General features: G+C 44.0%; 1 protein-coding gene across 1 annotated transcript in view; it reads left to right on the forward strand.

Annotated features, from left to right (window-relative positions):
- The window catches only part of GRID2 (glutamate ionotropic receptor delta type subunit 2), a 952,324-nt gene that overhangs the window by 412,056 nt on the left and 524,919 nt on the right, over positions 1-15,349 (forward strand). The window contains exon 4 of the mRNA XM_075285407.1: positions 15,036-15,241. Coding sequence (XP_075141508.1) covers positions 15,036-15,241 — 206 coding nt within the window. The remainder of the gene's footprint in view (positions 1-15,035; positions 15,242-15,349) is intronic.

Consider the following 15,349-nt stretch of genomic DNA (forward strand, 5'->3'; position numbering starts at 1 on the left):
CCTCTGGACTAGGCCCATTCATTATGGGCCTACTCCAGAGCGGGAAGACGCGACTATAATCGCGGAAGGCGTATTTTGGTCCCGATTTTGACGCGGCTTCCCGCATCAAAATCAGGACCAAAATATACTAAATACGCTATTCTGTGCCTGTGTGAACTAGGCCTAACGGGATTCTATCATTAGAATCCCGTTCTAAGCTAAACCCATGTCAGAATAACATAAGAAAGGCTATTTTTCCCCTACCTTTAGATGTCTTCTCCACGCCGCCGTTCCTTAGATATTAGGGTTTTCATCCGTATGCTAATTCGTTTTCTTGCAGCACTGGGGGCAGTCCCTAGAGCTCAAACAGCACAGGAGGCATCCCCAGTGCTTCAAGAAAACTATCCAGCACTGCCTTCTTCTTGTTCTGGACCTCCGCCTCTTCTCTCCAGTTCGGCCACTGGAAAATGGTGACGGACATGCGCAGCCAGCAATTTTTGAAGAATATGTGACGGGACAAGGAAGAAGAGGCGGAGGTGCAGAACAAGAAGAAGAACACTGGATAGTTTTCTTGCATGACAGGAGACGCTCCCAGTGCTGTTTGCGCGCTAGAGACCACCACCAGTGCTGTGAGAAAATGAATTAGCATATGGACGAAAACCAAGATATCTAATGAGCGGCAGTGCGGAGAAGACATCTAAAGGTAGGGGAAGAATAGCCTTTCCTAAAGCTATTCTGATGTGGCTTTAGCTTAAATTTATACCCCTCAAATCACACTGCGTACCTTAGAGACCTCTCTTGTGTTGTTAGAGGGAGCATAACATCAATCAGAGGAGAGGGGTTGGGTTGAGGTTGTGGAGAGTTTGACTTTTGCAATTATTTATCTGGCCATTGACTTGGAACAATTCATTTACGTATGTTACAAAGGTGCTTTTTTAGCAGATGGCAACAGTGAACTGGTATAGTATAGAAGCTGGTGCAGAACACTGGAGAAACCTTCTAGTATGAAAGTGGTTTGGGAGGGAAATTGAGCTATCAGGTTCCTTTTAAACATACAGTACACACACACACACACACATATATATATATATATATATATATATATATATATATATATATATTTATATATATAGCGTGCCAATGTAACAAGTTACTTTTCTAGTAACATTAAACTATGCTACAGTTTTAAATCAGTTGTAAGATTAAGTAAAGTCTTACATGATAAATATGATATTATTTCAAAACAGGAAAATTACTTTCTTTTGCATCATTTAACTTTCCAAAAATATTAATCATTAATGTCAAACCTGCCAAGTTCTCCTAAAGAAAATGACAGTGATCGGTAGGAAAGAAATGGGTCAATAAGAAAGGTCTACAGTAATTATTAGACACTCAGTGGACTATGTGGCAGAGAAGGCTCATCATATTGTTCCCTTTGGCATTGCAAACATCTTTTATATCGTACCAAAACCAATATTTGAAATAAATTTTGCCATCAAAGTCTGCACTCCATTCAAAGAACATTAATTTTAATGAAATTCAAAATTAACTTAGCATAAATTCATTTTTTAATATTCTAAACATAGCTTTCTCTGTCAAATTCCTGAGTAATTTTACAGCAACTGATCCCAATAGCATTTTTGGCCAGGGATGGGGTTTAGAGAGGGTCAGATGTTTGATTGGATGTATACATGTATGTCACTTATTCAGAACATCATTGATCTTTGTTTTTCTTAACTGTGACGCTTTGGACCTCAATTTATTTAATCTGGCATTTGGAAATCCAGAATACTGATAATCTAGCACTTTGTTTCCAAGAAAAAACTGCAGTACAGATGTAACTAATAGAGATGAGCGAACAGTGTTCTATCGAACACATGTTCGATCGGATATCAGGGTGTTCGCCATTTTCGAATCGAATCGAACACCGCGTGGTAAAGTGCGCCAAAATTCGATTCCCCTCCCACCTTCCCTGGCGCCTTTTTTGCACCAATAACAGCGCAGGGGAGGTGGGACAGGAACTACGACACCGGGGGCATTGAAAAAAATTGGAAAAAGTCATTGGCTGCCGAAATCAGGTGACCTCCATTTTAGACGAATAGTGGATTTCAAATCCGGGTCATATGAGAATGTGAACTTTGTGACTATGAGACAGGGATAGCTGTACAGGCAGGGATAGCTAGGGATAACCTTTATTTAGGGGGGAATGTTATTAAAAATAACTTTTTGGGGCTCTATCGGGTGTGTAATTGTGATTTTTGTGAGATAAACTTTTTCCCATAGGGATGCATTGGCCAGCGCTGATTGGCCGAATTCCGTACTCTGGCCAATCAGTGCTGGCCAATGCATTCTATTAGCTTGATGAAGCAGAGTGTGCACAAGGGTTCAAGCGCACCCTCGGCTCTGATGTAGCAGAGCCGAGGCTGCACAAGGGTTCAAGCGCACCCTCGGCTCTGATGTAGGAGAGCCGAGGGTGCACTTGAACCCTTGTGCACCCTCAGCTCTGCTACATCAGAGCCGAGGGTGCGCTTGAACCCTTGTGCACACTCTGCTTCATCAAGCTAATAGAATGCATTGGCCAGCGCTGATTGGCCAATGTATTCTATTAGCCTGATGAAGTAGAGCTGAATGTGTGTGCTAAGCACACACATTCAGCACTGCTTCATCACGCCAATACAATGCATTAGCCAGTGCTGATTGGCCAGAGTACGGAATTCGGCCAATCAGCGCTGGCTCTGCTGGAGGAGGCGGAGTCTAAGGTCGGACCTGAATGGAGACTGGTGTGGAGCGATCTTAGACTCCGCCTCCTCCAGCAGAGCCAGCGCTGATTGGCCGAATTCCGTACTCTGGCCAATCAGCACTGGCTAATGCATTGTATTGGCGTGATGAAGCAGTGCTGAATGTGTGTGCTTAGCACACACATTCAGCTCTACTTCATCGGGCTAATAGAATGCATTGGCCAGCGCTGATTGGCCAGAGTACGGAATTCGGCCAATCAGCGCTGGCTCTGCTGGAGGAGGCGGAGTCTAAGATCGCTCCACACCAGTCTCCATTCAGGTCCGACCTTAGACTCCGCCTCCTCCAGCAGAGCCAGCGCTGATTGGCCGAATTCCGTACTCTGGCCAATCAGCACTGGCTAATGCATTGTATTGGCGTGATGAAGCAGTGCTGAATGTGTGTGCTTAGCACACACATTCAGCTCTACTTCATCGGGCTAATAGAATGCATTGGCCAGCGCTGATTGGCCGAATTCCGTACTCTGGCCAATCAGCACTGGCTAATGCATTGTATTGGCGTGATGAAGCAGTGCTGAATGTGTGTGCTTAGCACACACATTCAGCTCTACTTCATCGGGCTAATAGAATGCATTGGCCAGCGCTGATTGGCCAGAGTACGGAATTCGGCCAATCAGCGCTGGCTCTGCTGGAGGAGGCGGAGTCTAAGATCGCTCCACACCAGTCTCCATTCAGGTCCGACCTTAGACTCCGCCTCCTCCAGCAGAGCCAGCGCTGATTGGCCGAATTCCGTACTCTGGCCAATCAGCACTGGCTAATGCATTGTATTGGCGTGATGAAGCAGTGCTGAATGTGTGTGCTTAGCACACACATTCAGCTCTACTTCATCGGGCTAATAGAATGCATTGGCCAGCGCTGATTGGCCGAATTCCGTACTCTGGCCAATCAGCACTGGCTAATGCATTGTATTGGCGTGATGAAGCAGTGCTGAATGTGTGTGCTTAGCACACACATTCAGCTCTACTTCATCGGGCTAATAGAATGCATTGGCCAGCGCTGATTGGCCGAATTCCGTACTCTGGCCAATCAGCACTGGCTAATGCATTGTATTGGCGTGATGAAGCAGTGCTGAATGTGTGTGCTTAGCACACACATTCAGCTCTACTTCATCGGGCTAATAGAATGCATTGGCCAGCGCTGATTGGCCAGAGTACGGAATTCGGCCAATCAGCGCTGGCTCTGCTGGAGGAGGCGGAGTCTAAGATCGCTCCACACCAGTCTCCATTCAGGTCCGACCTTAGACTCCGCCTCCTCCAGCAGAGCCAGCGCTGATTGGCCGAATTCCGTACTCTGGCCAATCAGCACTGGCTAATGCATTGTATTGGCGTGATGAAGCAGTGCTGAATGTGTGTGCTTAGCACACACATTCAGCTCTACTTCATCGGGCTAATAGAATGCATTGGCCAGCGCTGATTGGCCGAATTCCGTACTCTGGCCAATCAGCACTGGCTAATGCATTGTATTGGCGTGATGAAGCAGTGCTGAATGTGTGTGCTTAGCACACACATTCAGCTCTACTTCATCGGGCTAATAGAATGCATTGGCCAGCGCTGATTGGCCAGAGTACGGAATTCGGCCAATCAGCGCTGGCTCTGCTGGAGGAGGCGGAGTCTAAGATCGCTCCACACCAGTCTCCATTCAGGTCCGACCTTAGACTCCGCCTCCTCCAGCAGAGCCAGCGCTGATTGGCCGAATTCCGTACTCTGGCCAATCAGCACTGGCTAATGCATTGTATTGGCGTGATGAAGCAGTGCTGAATGTGTGTGCTTAGCACACACATTCAGCTCTACTTCATCGGGCTAATAGAATGCATTGGCCAGCGCTGATTGGCCGAATTCCGTACTCTGGCCAATCAGCACTGGCTAATGCATTGTATTGGCGTGATGAAGCAGTGCTGAATGTGTGTGCTTAGCACACACATTCAGCTCTACTTCATCGGGCTAATAGAATGCATTGGCCAGCGCTGATTGGCCGAATTCCGTACTCTGGCCAATCAGCACTGGCTAATGCATTGTATTGGCGTGATGAAGCAGTGCTGAATGTGTGTGCTTAGCACACACATTCAGCTCTACTTCATCGGGCTAATAGAATGCATTGGCCAATCAGCGCTGGCCAATGCATTCTATTAGCGTGAACTGAGTTTGCACAGGGGTTCTAGTGCACCCTCGGCTCTGCTACATCAGATTGCTACATCTGATGTAGCAGTGCCGAGTGTGCATCAGATGTGTAGTTGAGCAAAACTGACTCAGCACTGCTAAGTCTCTGCATTCGCATAGGAATGCATTGGCCAGCCTTCGGCCAATCAGCGCTGGCTCTGCCAGAGGAGGCGGAGTCTAAGGTCGGACCTGAATGGAGACTGGTGTGGAGCGATCTTAGACTCCACCTCCTCCAGCAGAGCCAGCGCTGATTGGTCGAGTTCCGTACTCTGGCCAATCAGCACTGGCCAATGCATTTCTATGGGGAAAAGTTAGCTTGCGAAAATCGCAAACTGACAGGGATTTCCATGAAATAAAGTGACTTTTATGCCCCCAGACATGCTTCCCCTGCTGTCCCAGTGTCATTCCAGGGTGTTGGTATCATTTCCTGGGTTGTCTTAGTGGACTTGGTGACCCTCCAGACACGAATTTGGGTTTCCCCCTTAACGAGTTTATGTTCCCCATAGACTATAATGGGGTTCGAAACCCATTCGAACACTCGAACAGTGAGCGGCTGTTCGAATCGAATTTCGAACCTCGAACATTTTAGTGTTCGCTCATCTCTAGTAACTAAGTTTACCATGACTTTTAACCAAACAGTTATTAATCATTTTAATGGGACATTTTCTTATTATGTTCATTGGCTTTGTTATTAGTGTTCACAATGCAGCAAGTTATCAGATTTGAGTCAAATATGGCTACATCTGTATATAGTGGAATTTCACAAGACTTGACGAAGAATAAAGATTAGAGATGAGCGAGTAGTACTCGATCGAGTAGGTGTTCAATCGAATACTACAGTATTCGAAATACTCGTACTCGATCGAGTACTACTAGCTATTCGAATGTAAAAGTTTGATGCAGAACCAGCATTGATTGGTTGAATGCTATACAGTCGGCCAATCAATGCTGGTTCTTCTCCTACCTTTAGAAGTCTTCTCCGTGCAGCTTCCCCGCGGCGTCTTCTGGTTCTTCATTCACTCTGCCAGGCATCGGGCCTGGGCAGAGCCAACTGTGCATGTCCGCTTCTAGTGCGGGCATGCGCAGTCGGCTCTGCCCAGGACCGATGCCTGGCAGAGTGAATGAACAGCTGGAAGACGCCGCAGGGACGCTGCAAGGAGAAGACTGCATGGATGATCCAGCCCGACCCTCACTCGTGGACTTGGTAAGTATAATTTGCTCGAACGTTGCCTACCGTTGAGCGTTGAGCATTTTCCCCCCATAGACTATAATAGGGTTCGATATTCGATTCGAGTAGTCGAATATTGAGGGGCTACTCAAAACGAATATCGAACCTCAGACATTTTACTGTTCGCTCATCTCTATTAAAGATCATAAACCACTATAATAGCAATTCTGATAAATAAGACAGTTTTTTTATGTGTCCTATTTTAGACATAGCAATCAGGTCCCATACATAGCGGATTAATGGTATTTTACTATGTAATAATATATCATCAGATTTAAGTGCCATTCAGACTGTCTAAAATATTCTTAGCGTTATATACTAAAATACAAAAAATAGCAGAAATGCCTCCAACAGACAAAATCCAAAAGCAATTCTGATATTCTCATACAGTCACAAGAAAAATAAATCCCATTTTTTCACAATTTCACTTATTTTTTTACTTTTTTTTTAACAGAAAGTGATTAAAAAGTCAATAATATCCAATAATATTACCAAAAATGTATTTTGTTCCACAAAACATAAGCTCTTAAAAACATAAAAACATAAAAGCTGTGAGGATTTGAATATGGCAATGCAAAGAAAATACAATATTGTTACAAAACTTTATATATTTGATTTTGTCGTGATCATACTGACCTTCAGAATAAAGGTCTTTTTCCTGCATGGAGAATGCTGTAGAAGCAAAACCAAGAAAATTGCACAGTTGCTGCTTTTCTCCAATTCTACTCCATTTAAAGCTACTTAAGTACTTAGGACATACTATTAAACAGTTCCATTATGAAATCCTATTTGTCTGCCAAAAATACATGTATGCATGGCTATATGAAAAGAACAATTAAAAAGTTATGGCTTTAAGAAGTAAAGGAATGGAAAACAGCGGGGATGGGAAGGGGTTAAAATATCTTATACATTTTGTCTAGAGAGATTTCTATTTCTTTATTATAAAACACTTGACATTGGAAACAGAAGCAAGGTATAAATTACTGTCTTAAAAGTAAGTGCCTCAGCTTTTTCTTTAAAAATATCCATGATCTATACTGCGCTCATTATCATCATATCATCTTTTGTGATAAACCTGCATGAAAGTTCAACTTGTGCAGATATCCTCAAAAGCTGTCTAACATTTATGTTTCTATTCTTGCTAGCAAAAGTTAATGTCAGTACGTAGGATTCTCTAACCTGTTCTAACAAATGTCATTCCCAATTACAGCGCTGACCTGGCATTTATATAATTTAATTAGCTGGCACTGCGGGCATGACTAGTGTCAGTATTACAAGGCACAGAACGCTAGGAAGACCCTTTATTTTTTGACATTGTCTACCTGGTGCGCCATTTCCTCTCTGCGTGTCTACTTTACATTTGGTCCAGAAAATAGTCAGTTTCATGTGTTTATTACTGGAGTTTGTGAGTGATATTAAAACATCAGTGACCGTAATGAACTGCAGACTTCAGGTGAACTGTCACTTCTACCGTACAGTTAGTGCAGTAGAAAGAAAACCTACAAGAAAATTATGCGGCTGCTGCTTTTTCCGTTTCACTCAACTCAGATTTTTTTTTTTTCCAACTTGCCTGTATATCATAAAGAATATCAAAAAGGCAATATGATTTCACGGGCAAAAATAAAGCTTACATATGGCAAAAATAAAAATAATAAAAACATTTAAAAATGTTCTGGGCTTTGGAAGCTGAGTAAAATTTGAAAAAAAGAAAGGAAATTGGCTTGGGTCAGAAGGGGTTACAGGGGTTTACTGACCCCCAAAACACCGCTCCTACATGGGTGTACTGTTATTGTTAGAGTAGAATAATGTACTGCTTTAGTATCGGCAGCAACAGTCACTGCTAGTGAGGGATGCCATAGTGGCAGTGGGGCTTAGTGGGAGTTTAAGTCCCAGGTCAAGCCCCATTTAAAGACAAACATGTAAGTTACAAATTTCTACCAATTAAGTCATTATTATATTTAAGCATTTTATACTTATTGTAAACTTAAGCTGCCTACCCAAAAGAAGAGTGCATATGGAATAATTGTGCTAAACTTGCACAACTCTAATAATGTAAAATGGGCATATATCTTCTACATACAGGTCTTCTATGGCAACATTTAAAAAATGAAAATCTTGTCTAAAAAGTAATGTGATTAAACTGGCTGCCCAAAACACAGAATGCATATGGAATTATGTATTAGATAACCAATACTTGCATCATTTAAATAGGCCATTGACAGTTCTAATAATGCAATGCAGGTACATTTATTACAAGTGTGTAGGTCTCCTATGACAACAATATTTACAATAGAAAAGGGTTGTTTTTTTTTTTTTTTTTTTGCCTTAAGTCAACCCTATCATAAAAATAATCACAAAAGGACAGACAAGAGGATGTGAAAAATTAAACACAAAATAGCATTTAGGAACATCCTTTATCCATTACAGTAATCTAGTGTAAACACTGAGAATTTAGAATTCTAATTTCAGTTAACTTTATTAATAATATAATTTTGAAATAATATATCATTTTATTTATATTACGCCATCAACTTCTGTAGGACTTTGTACAGCACGATATTGGTGTAAAACTGTGCAAAAAGTATAGAATTCAGTGGGAGGAATATATCAAGCCCTGTGCTTCATACTTATGGCATAAAAAAGCCATAAAATAGGGATTCCCAAGTGTTCAACTTAATTTGAGCAAACATTTTAGGACTTGTACTTTTATAACAGTAAGTGGACATGCTTAGCCTATCTAGCTGTCTATACACCAGATTTATTAAATAGAAATTTGAAAAATGCACAAAAATTGTTGCGATGTTACTTCAATGAGTGTGTGGTAAAGAAAGTGTAGTAATTAGAGATGAGCGAACACTAAAATGTTCGAGGTTCGAAATTCGATTCGAACAGCCGCTCACTGTTCGAGTGTTCGAATGGGTTTCGAACCCCATTATAGTCTATGGGGAACATAAACTCGTTAAGGGGGAAACCCAAATTCGTGTCTGGAGGGTCACCAAGTCCACTATGACACCCCAGGAAATGATACCAACACCCTGGAATGACACTGGGACAGCAGGGGAAGCATGTCTGGGGGCATAAAAGTCACTTTATTTCATGGAAATCCCTGTCAGTTTGCGATTTTCGCAAGCTAACTTTTCCCCATAGAAATGCATTGGCCAGTGCTGATTGGCCAGAGTACGGAACTCGACCAATCAGCGCTGGCTCTGCTGGAGGAGGCGGAGTCTAAGATCGCTCCACACCAGTCTCCATTCAGGTCCGACCTTAGACTCCGCCTCCTCCGGCAGAGCCAGCGCTGATTGGCCGAAGGCTGGCCAATGCATTCCTATGCGAATGCAGACTTAGCAGTGCTGAGTCAGTTTTGCTCAACTACACATCTGATGCACACTCGGCACTGCTACATCAGATGTAGCAATCTGATGTAGCAGAGCCGAGGGTGCACTAGAACCCCTGTGCAAACTCAGTTCACGCTAATAGAATGCATTGGCCAGCGCTGATTGGCCAATGCATTCTATTAGCCCGATGAAGTAGAGCTGAATGTGTGTGCTAAGCACACACATTCAGCACTGCTTCATCATGCCAATACAATGCATTAGCCAGTGCTGATTGGCCAGAGTACGGAATTCGGCCAATCAGCGCTGGCCAATGCATTCTATTAGCCCGATGAAGTAGAGCTGAATGTGTGTGCTAAGCACACACATTCAGCACTGCTTCATCACGCCAATACAATGCATTAGCCAGTGCTGATTGGCCAGAGTACGGAATTCGGCCAATCAGCGCTGGCTCTGCTGGAGGAGGCGGAGTCTAAGGTCGGACCTGAATGGAGACTGGTGTGGAGCGATCTTAGACTCCGCCTCCTCCAGCAGAGCCAGCGCTGATTGGCCGAATTCCGTACTCTGGCCAATCAGCGCTGGCCAATCCATTCTATTAGCCCGATGAAGTAGAGCTGAATGTGTGTGCTAAGCACACACATTCAGCACTGCTTCATCACGCCAATACAATGCATTAGCCAGTGCTGATTGGCCAGAGTACGGAATTCGGCCAATCAGCGCTGGCTCTGCTGGAGGAGGCGGAGTCTAAGATCGCTCCACACCAGTCTCCATTCAGGTCCGACCTTAGACTCCGCCTCCTCCGGCAGAGCCAGCGCTGATTGGCCGAAGGCTGGCCAATGCATTCCTATGCGAATGCAGACTTAGCAGTGCTGAGTCAGTTTTGCTCAACTACACATCTGATGCACACTCGGCACTGCTACATCAGATGTAGCAATCTGATGTAGCAGAGCCGAGGGTGCACTAGAACCCCTGTGCAAACTCAGTTCACGCTAATAGAATGCATTGGCCAGCGCTGATTGGCCAATGCATTCTATTAGCCCGATGAAGTAGAGCTGAATGTGTGTGCTAAGCACACACATTCAGCACTGCTTCATCATGCCAATACAATGCATTAGCCAGTGCTGATTGGCCAGAGTACGGAATTCGGCCAATCAGCGCTGGCCAATGCATTCTATTAGCCCGATGAAGTAGAGCTGAATGTGTGTGCTAAGCACACACATTCAGCACTGCTTCATCACGCCAATACAATGCATTAGCCAGTGCTGATTGGCCAGAGTACGGAATTCGGCCAATCAGCGCTGGCTCTGCTGGAGGAGGCGGAGTCTAAGGTCGGACCTGAATGGAGACTGGTGTGGAGCGATCTTAGACTCCGCCTCCTCCAGCAGAGCCAGCGCTGATTGGCCGAATTCCGTACTCTGGCCAATCAGCACTGGCTAATGCATTGTATTGGCGTGATGAAGCAGTGCTGAATGTGTGTGCTTAGCACACACATTCAGCTCTACTTCATCGGGCTAATAGAATGCATTGGCCAGCGCTGATTGGCCGAATTCCGTACTCTGGCCAATCAGTGCTGGCCAATGCATTCTATTAGCTTGATGAAGCAGAGTGTGCACAAGGGTTCAAGCGCACCCTCGGCTCTGATGTAGGAGAGCCGAGGGTGCACTTGAACCCTTGTGCACCCTCAGCTCTGCTACATCAGAGCCGAGGGTGCGCTTGAACCCTTGTGCACACTCTGCTTCATCAAGCTAATAGAATGCATTGGCCAGCGCTGATTGGCCAATGTATTCTATTAGCCTGATGAAGTAGAGCTGAATGTGTGTGCTAAGCACACACATTCAGCTCTACTTCATCGGGCTAATAGAATGCATTGGCCAGCGCTGATTGGCCAGAGTACGGAACTCGACCAATCAGCGCTGGCTCTGCTGGAGGAGGCGGAGTCTAAGATCGCTCCACACCAGTCTCCATTCAGGTCCGACCTTAGACTCCGCCTCCTCCAGCAGAGCCAGCGCTGATTGGCCGAATTCCGTACTCTGGCCAATCAGCACTGGCTAATGCATTGTATTGGCGTGATGAAGCAGTGCTGAATGTGTGTGCTTAGCACACACATTCAGCTCTACTTCATCGGGCTAATAGAATGCATTGGCCAGCGCTGATTGGCCGAATTCCGTACTCTGGCCAATCAGCACTGGCTAATGCATTGTATTGGCGTGATGAAGCAGTGCTGAATGTGTGTGCTTAGCACACACATTCAGCTCTACTTCATCGGGCTAATAGAATGCATTGGCCAGCGCTGATTGGCCGAATTCCATACTCTCGCCAATCAGCACTGGCTAATGCATTGTATTGGCGTGATGAAGCAGTGCTGAATGTGTGTGCTTAGCACACACATTCAGCTCTACTTCATCGGGCTAATAGAATGCATTGGCCAATCAGCGCTGGCCAATGCATTCTATTAGCGTGAACTGAGTTTGCACAGGGGTTCTAGTGCACCCTCGGCTCTGCTACATCAGATTGCTACATCTGATGTAGCAGTGCCGAGTGTGCATCAGATGTGTAGTTGAGCAAAACTGACTCAGCACTGCTAAGTCTCTGCATTCGCATAGGAATGCATTGGCCAGCCTTCGGCCAATCAGCGCTGGCTCTGCCGGAGGAGGCGGAGTCTAAGGTCGGACCTGAATGGAGACTGGTGTGGAGCGATCTTAGACTCCGCCTCCTCCAGCAGAGCCAGCGCTGATTGGTCGAGTTCCGTACTCTGGCCAATCAGCGCTGGCCAATGCATTCTATTAGCCCGATGAAGTAGAGCTGAATGTGTGTGCTTAGCACACACATTCAGCTCTACTTCATCAGGCTAATAGAATACATTGGCCAATCAGCGCTGGCCAATGCATTCTATTAGCTTGATGAAGCAGAGTGTGCACAAGGGTTCAAGCGCACCCTCGGCTCTGATGTAGCAGAGCTGAGGGTGCACAAGGGTTCAAGTGCACCCTCGGCTCTCCTACATCAGAGCCGAGGGTGCGCTTGAACCCTTGTGTAGCCTCGGCTCTGCTACATCAGAGCCGAGGGTGCGCTTGAACCCTTGTGCACACTCTGCTTCATCAAGCTAATAGAATGCATTGGCCAGCACTGATTGGCCAGAGTACGGAATTCGGCCAATCAGCGCTGGCCAATGCATCCCTATGGGAAAAAGTTTATCTCACAAAAATCACAATTACACACCCGATAGAGCCCCAAAAAGTTATTTTTAATAACATTCCCCCCTAAATAAAGGTTATCCCTAGCTATCCCTGCCTGTACAGCTATCCCTGTCTCATAGTCACAAAGTTCACATTCTCATATGACCCGGATTTGAAATCCACTATTCGTCTAAAATGGAGGTCACCTGATTTCGGCAGCCAATGACTTTTTCCAATTTTTTTCAATGCCCCCGGTGTCGTAGTTCCTGTCCCACCTCCCCTGCGCTGTTATTGGTGCAAAAAAGGCGCCAGGGAAGGTGGGAGGGGAATCGAATTTTGGCGCACTTTACCACGTGGTGTTCGATTCGATTCGAACATGGCGAACACCCTGATATCCGATCGAACATGTGTTCGATAGAACACTGTTCGCTCATCTCTAGTAGTAATATCTCAGGACAAAATATTTATAGATGCAGCAAATGTATCTACCATTGTGGTACATTTGATAAATGTGGCTCATAGTACACCAATTCAGACTGCAGCAAAATTTCAGACTTCAAAATTTGATTTTATGATAAATCTCCCCCAATATTGTACAAACATTTGAAATTTTATTAGCAAGATTTATATGGTAGGAGTCCTGTCCATATAAGCTTAAAGGGGTTGTCCAGGTAAAATTGGAGAACCCCTTTAACTTTTAAAATAAAAAAAAAAATGTATACTCACTGTCCCCAATGCTCCGGTGTCCTCCTGGTGCGTCCTGGCTCTTCTGCTGCAGCGATGTGACCACTGAGGCCAATCAGCAGCTTCAGCAGCCCTCAAGAAGAGAACTGTAGTGAAATCTCATGCATTGCACCGCACAGTGGCGCCCCCAAACTTAAAAAAAACATGCCCCTGGGCTGTAGTTGTTAAAACTTAAACTTTAAAAAAAATATATATAAAAAAAGAAAAAACCTAAAAGTTAAAATCAATCCCCTTTCTCTACATGTAAAACTAAAAAATTATAGAGAAACACATACACTGACCTTACAAAAAAAAGATGCCCAATGCAACCTTGTACACAGAACTTTAAAAAAAAAATACAGGTGTCAGAATATGGCAACTTTTAGAACAACATTTTTTTTTGCAGTTTTATATAATATAAGGGGTTAGAATGCAAATATCTCTGGAATCATACCAAAACATAGAATACAGGTGATATGTCATTTTGGGTGCAGAGTGAACTGCGTAAGAAAGAAGCCCGTAAGAAAAGGCAGGGAGTCAAAAACGAAAATCTAAAAATGTCAATGTTGGGAAGGGGTTAAAGTGCATAATAGTACGGCAGATATTGGCAATGTTTATTAAATAGATTTGTCCGCATTTACCTGCCCTCTTGTTTGGACATATACATATAGGTATGTCACATGTTAAGCAGCTTTTCCAAACACGACACAGTCTCTTGACAAGTTTGACAAGGTATCACAAAGATGCTGACGCTGGGTTCACACCTGTGCCCCGGTCTTCGCTTTCAGTTTCCGTCTTCTGCCGAAAGAAGACAGAAACCTGACGGACCGTGTCCAGTCGTGAATGCCAGTGAGCGTTTTGTGCTCTCCACGGCAAAACCGTTTTTTTTAAACTGGACACAGAGTATTACATGTCCGACTTTGTGTCCAGTTATAAAAAAAAATGTTCACCGCCGCTCATGGTTGGACACTTTCCAAACCCATTCATTTGAATGGTTTTGAAAAATGCCTGCAGCTTTCCGTTTCCTGTCCGAAACCTGCATAACAGGGACCTGGGGCGCATATGTGAAAGAGCCCTTAGAGATGTAGCAAACTTTAACATTACACATAAGTTAATCAGTTGCAGCCAGCGTAAACTTGACTTTTGCAGATTTTTGTATTATGTTCTGCAGCGTGTTATCAGATTTAAATTAAAGGCTGTTTCATAAGTAAATACATTTTTGCCAATCCAGTAATATCAGAATAACACTCACACAATGTGTATGATATTAGTAACTTCAGAAAAACTTGGTTGGTGAAAACACAGCTAAGTCACTAGCATTTTATAGAGACCTTTACAGAAAAAAACCGAGAATAAAAAATACATGTAATAACTAGACAACTGGAATGAACATATACAGTAATTTCACTTCTTTTATCTTTTCTATTTTCAATGATGTTTGTGTCACCAAAAGAAGCCAACTGTCAAAATGAATAACAAATGCAATCTGTGTCCACTCTGAAACAGCGGTATAATACAGTGTAACATATGTGCAGCTTAACCTTCCATTTCATGATACTGAGCAAAATGACTTGTAAACCAGGCTAGGCATTTAATGGATGTGTTTCTGTTAACTGATTAGCATTTTGATGGACTTTTGATGTTCCTAGATATCCGTGGAATACAAGAGTTTTTGGATAGAGTATCTCAGCAGGGAATGGATGTTGCTCTGCAGAAGGTGGAAAACAACATTAATAAGATGATCACGGGACTCTTTGCTACTCTGCGTATTGAAGAGCTAAATCGCTACAGGGACACACTGAGAAGAGCCATTCTTGTTATGAGTCCAACCACTGCCAAATCCTTCATCACTGAGGTAAGAAATGTCCTTAAATTGTTTTTTTTTTAGTAGCTTGTTTCTTTCCTCATTGTTTCAATCTGCACTCCCAGCACTGAAACTAACAAGGCAGTTACGAACAAATGG

The sequence above is a fragment of the Leptodactylus fuscus genome, chromosome 1, assembly GCF_031893055.1.
Source record: "Leptodactylus fuscus isolate aLepFus1 chromosome 1, aLepFus1.hap2, whole genome shotgun sequence".
Taxonomy (NCBI): Eukaryota; Metazoa; Chordata; class Amphibia; order Anura; family Leptodactylidae; genus Leptodactylus; species Leptodactylus fuscus.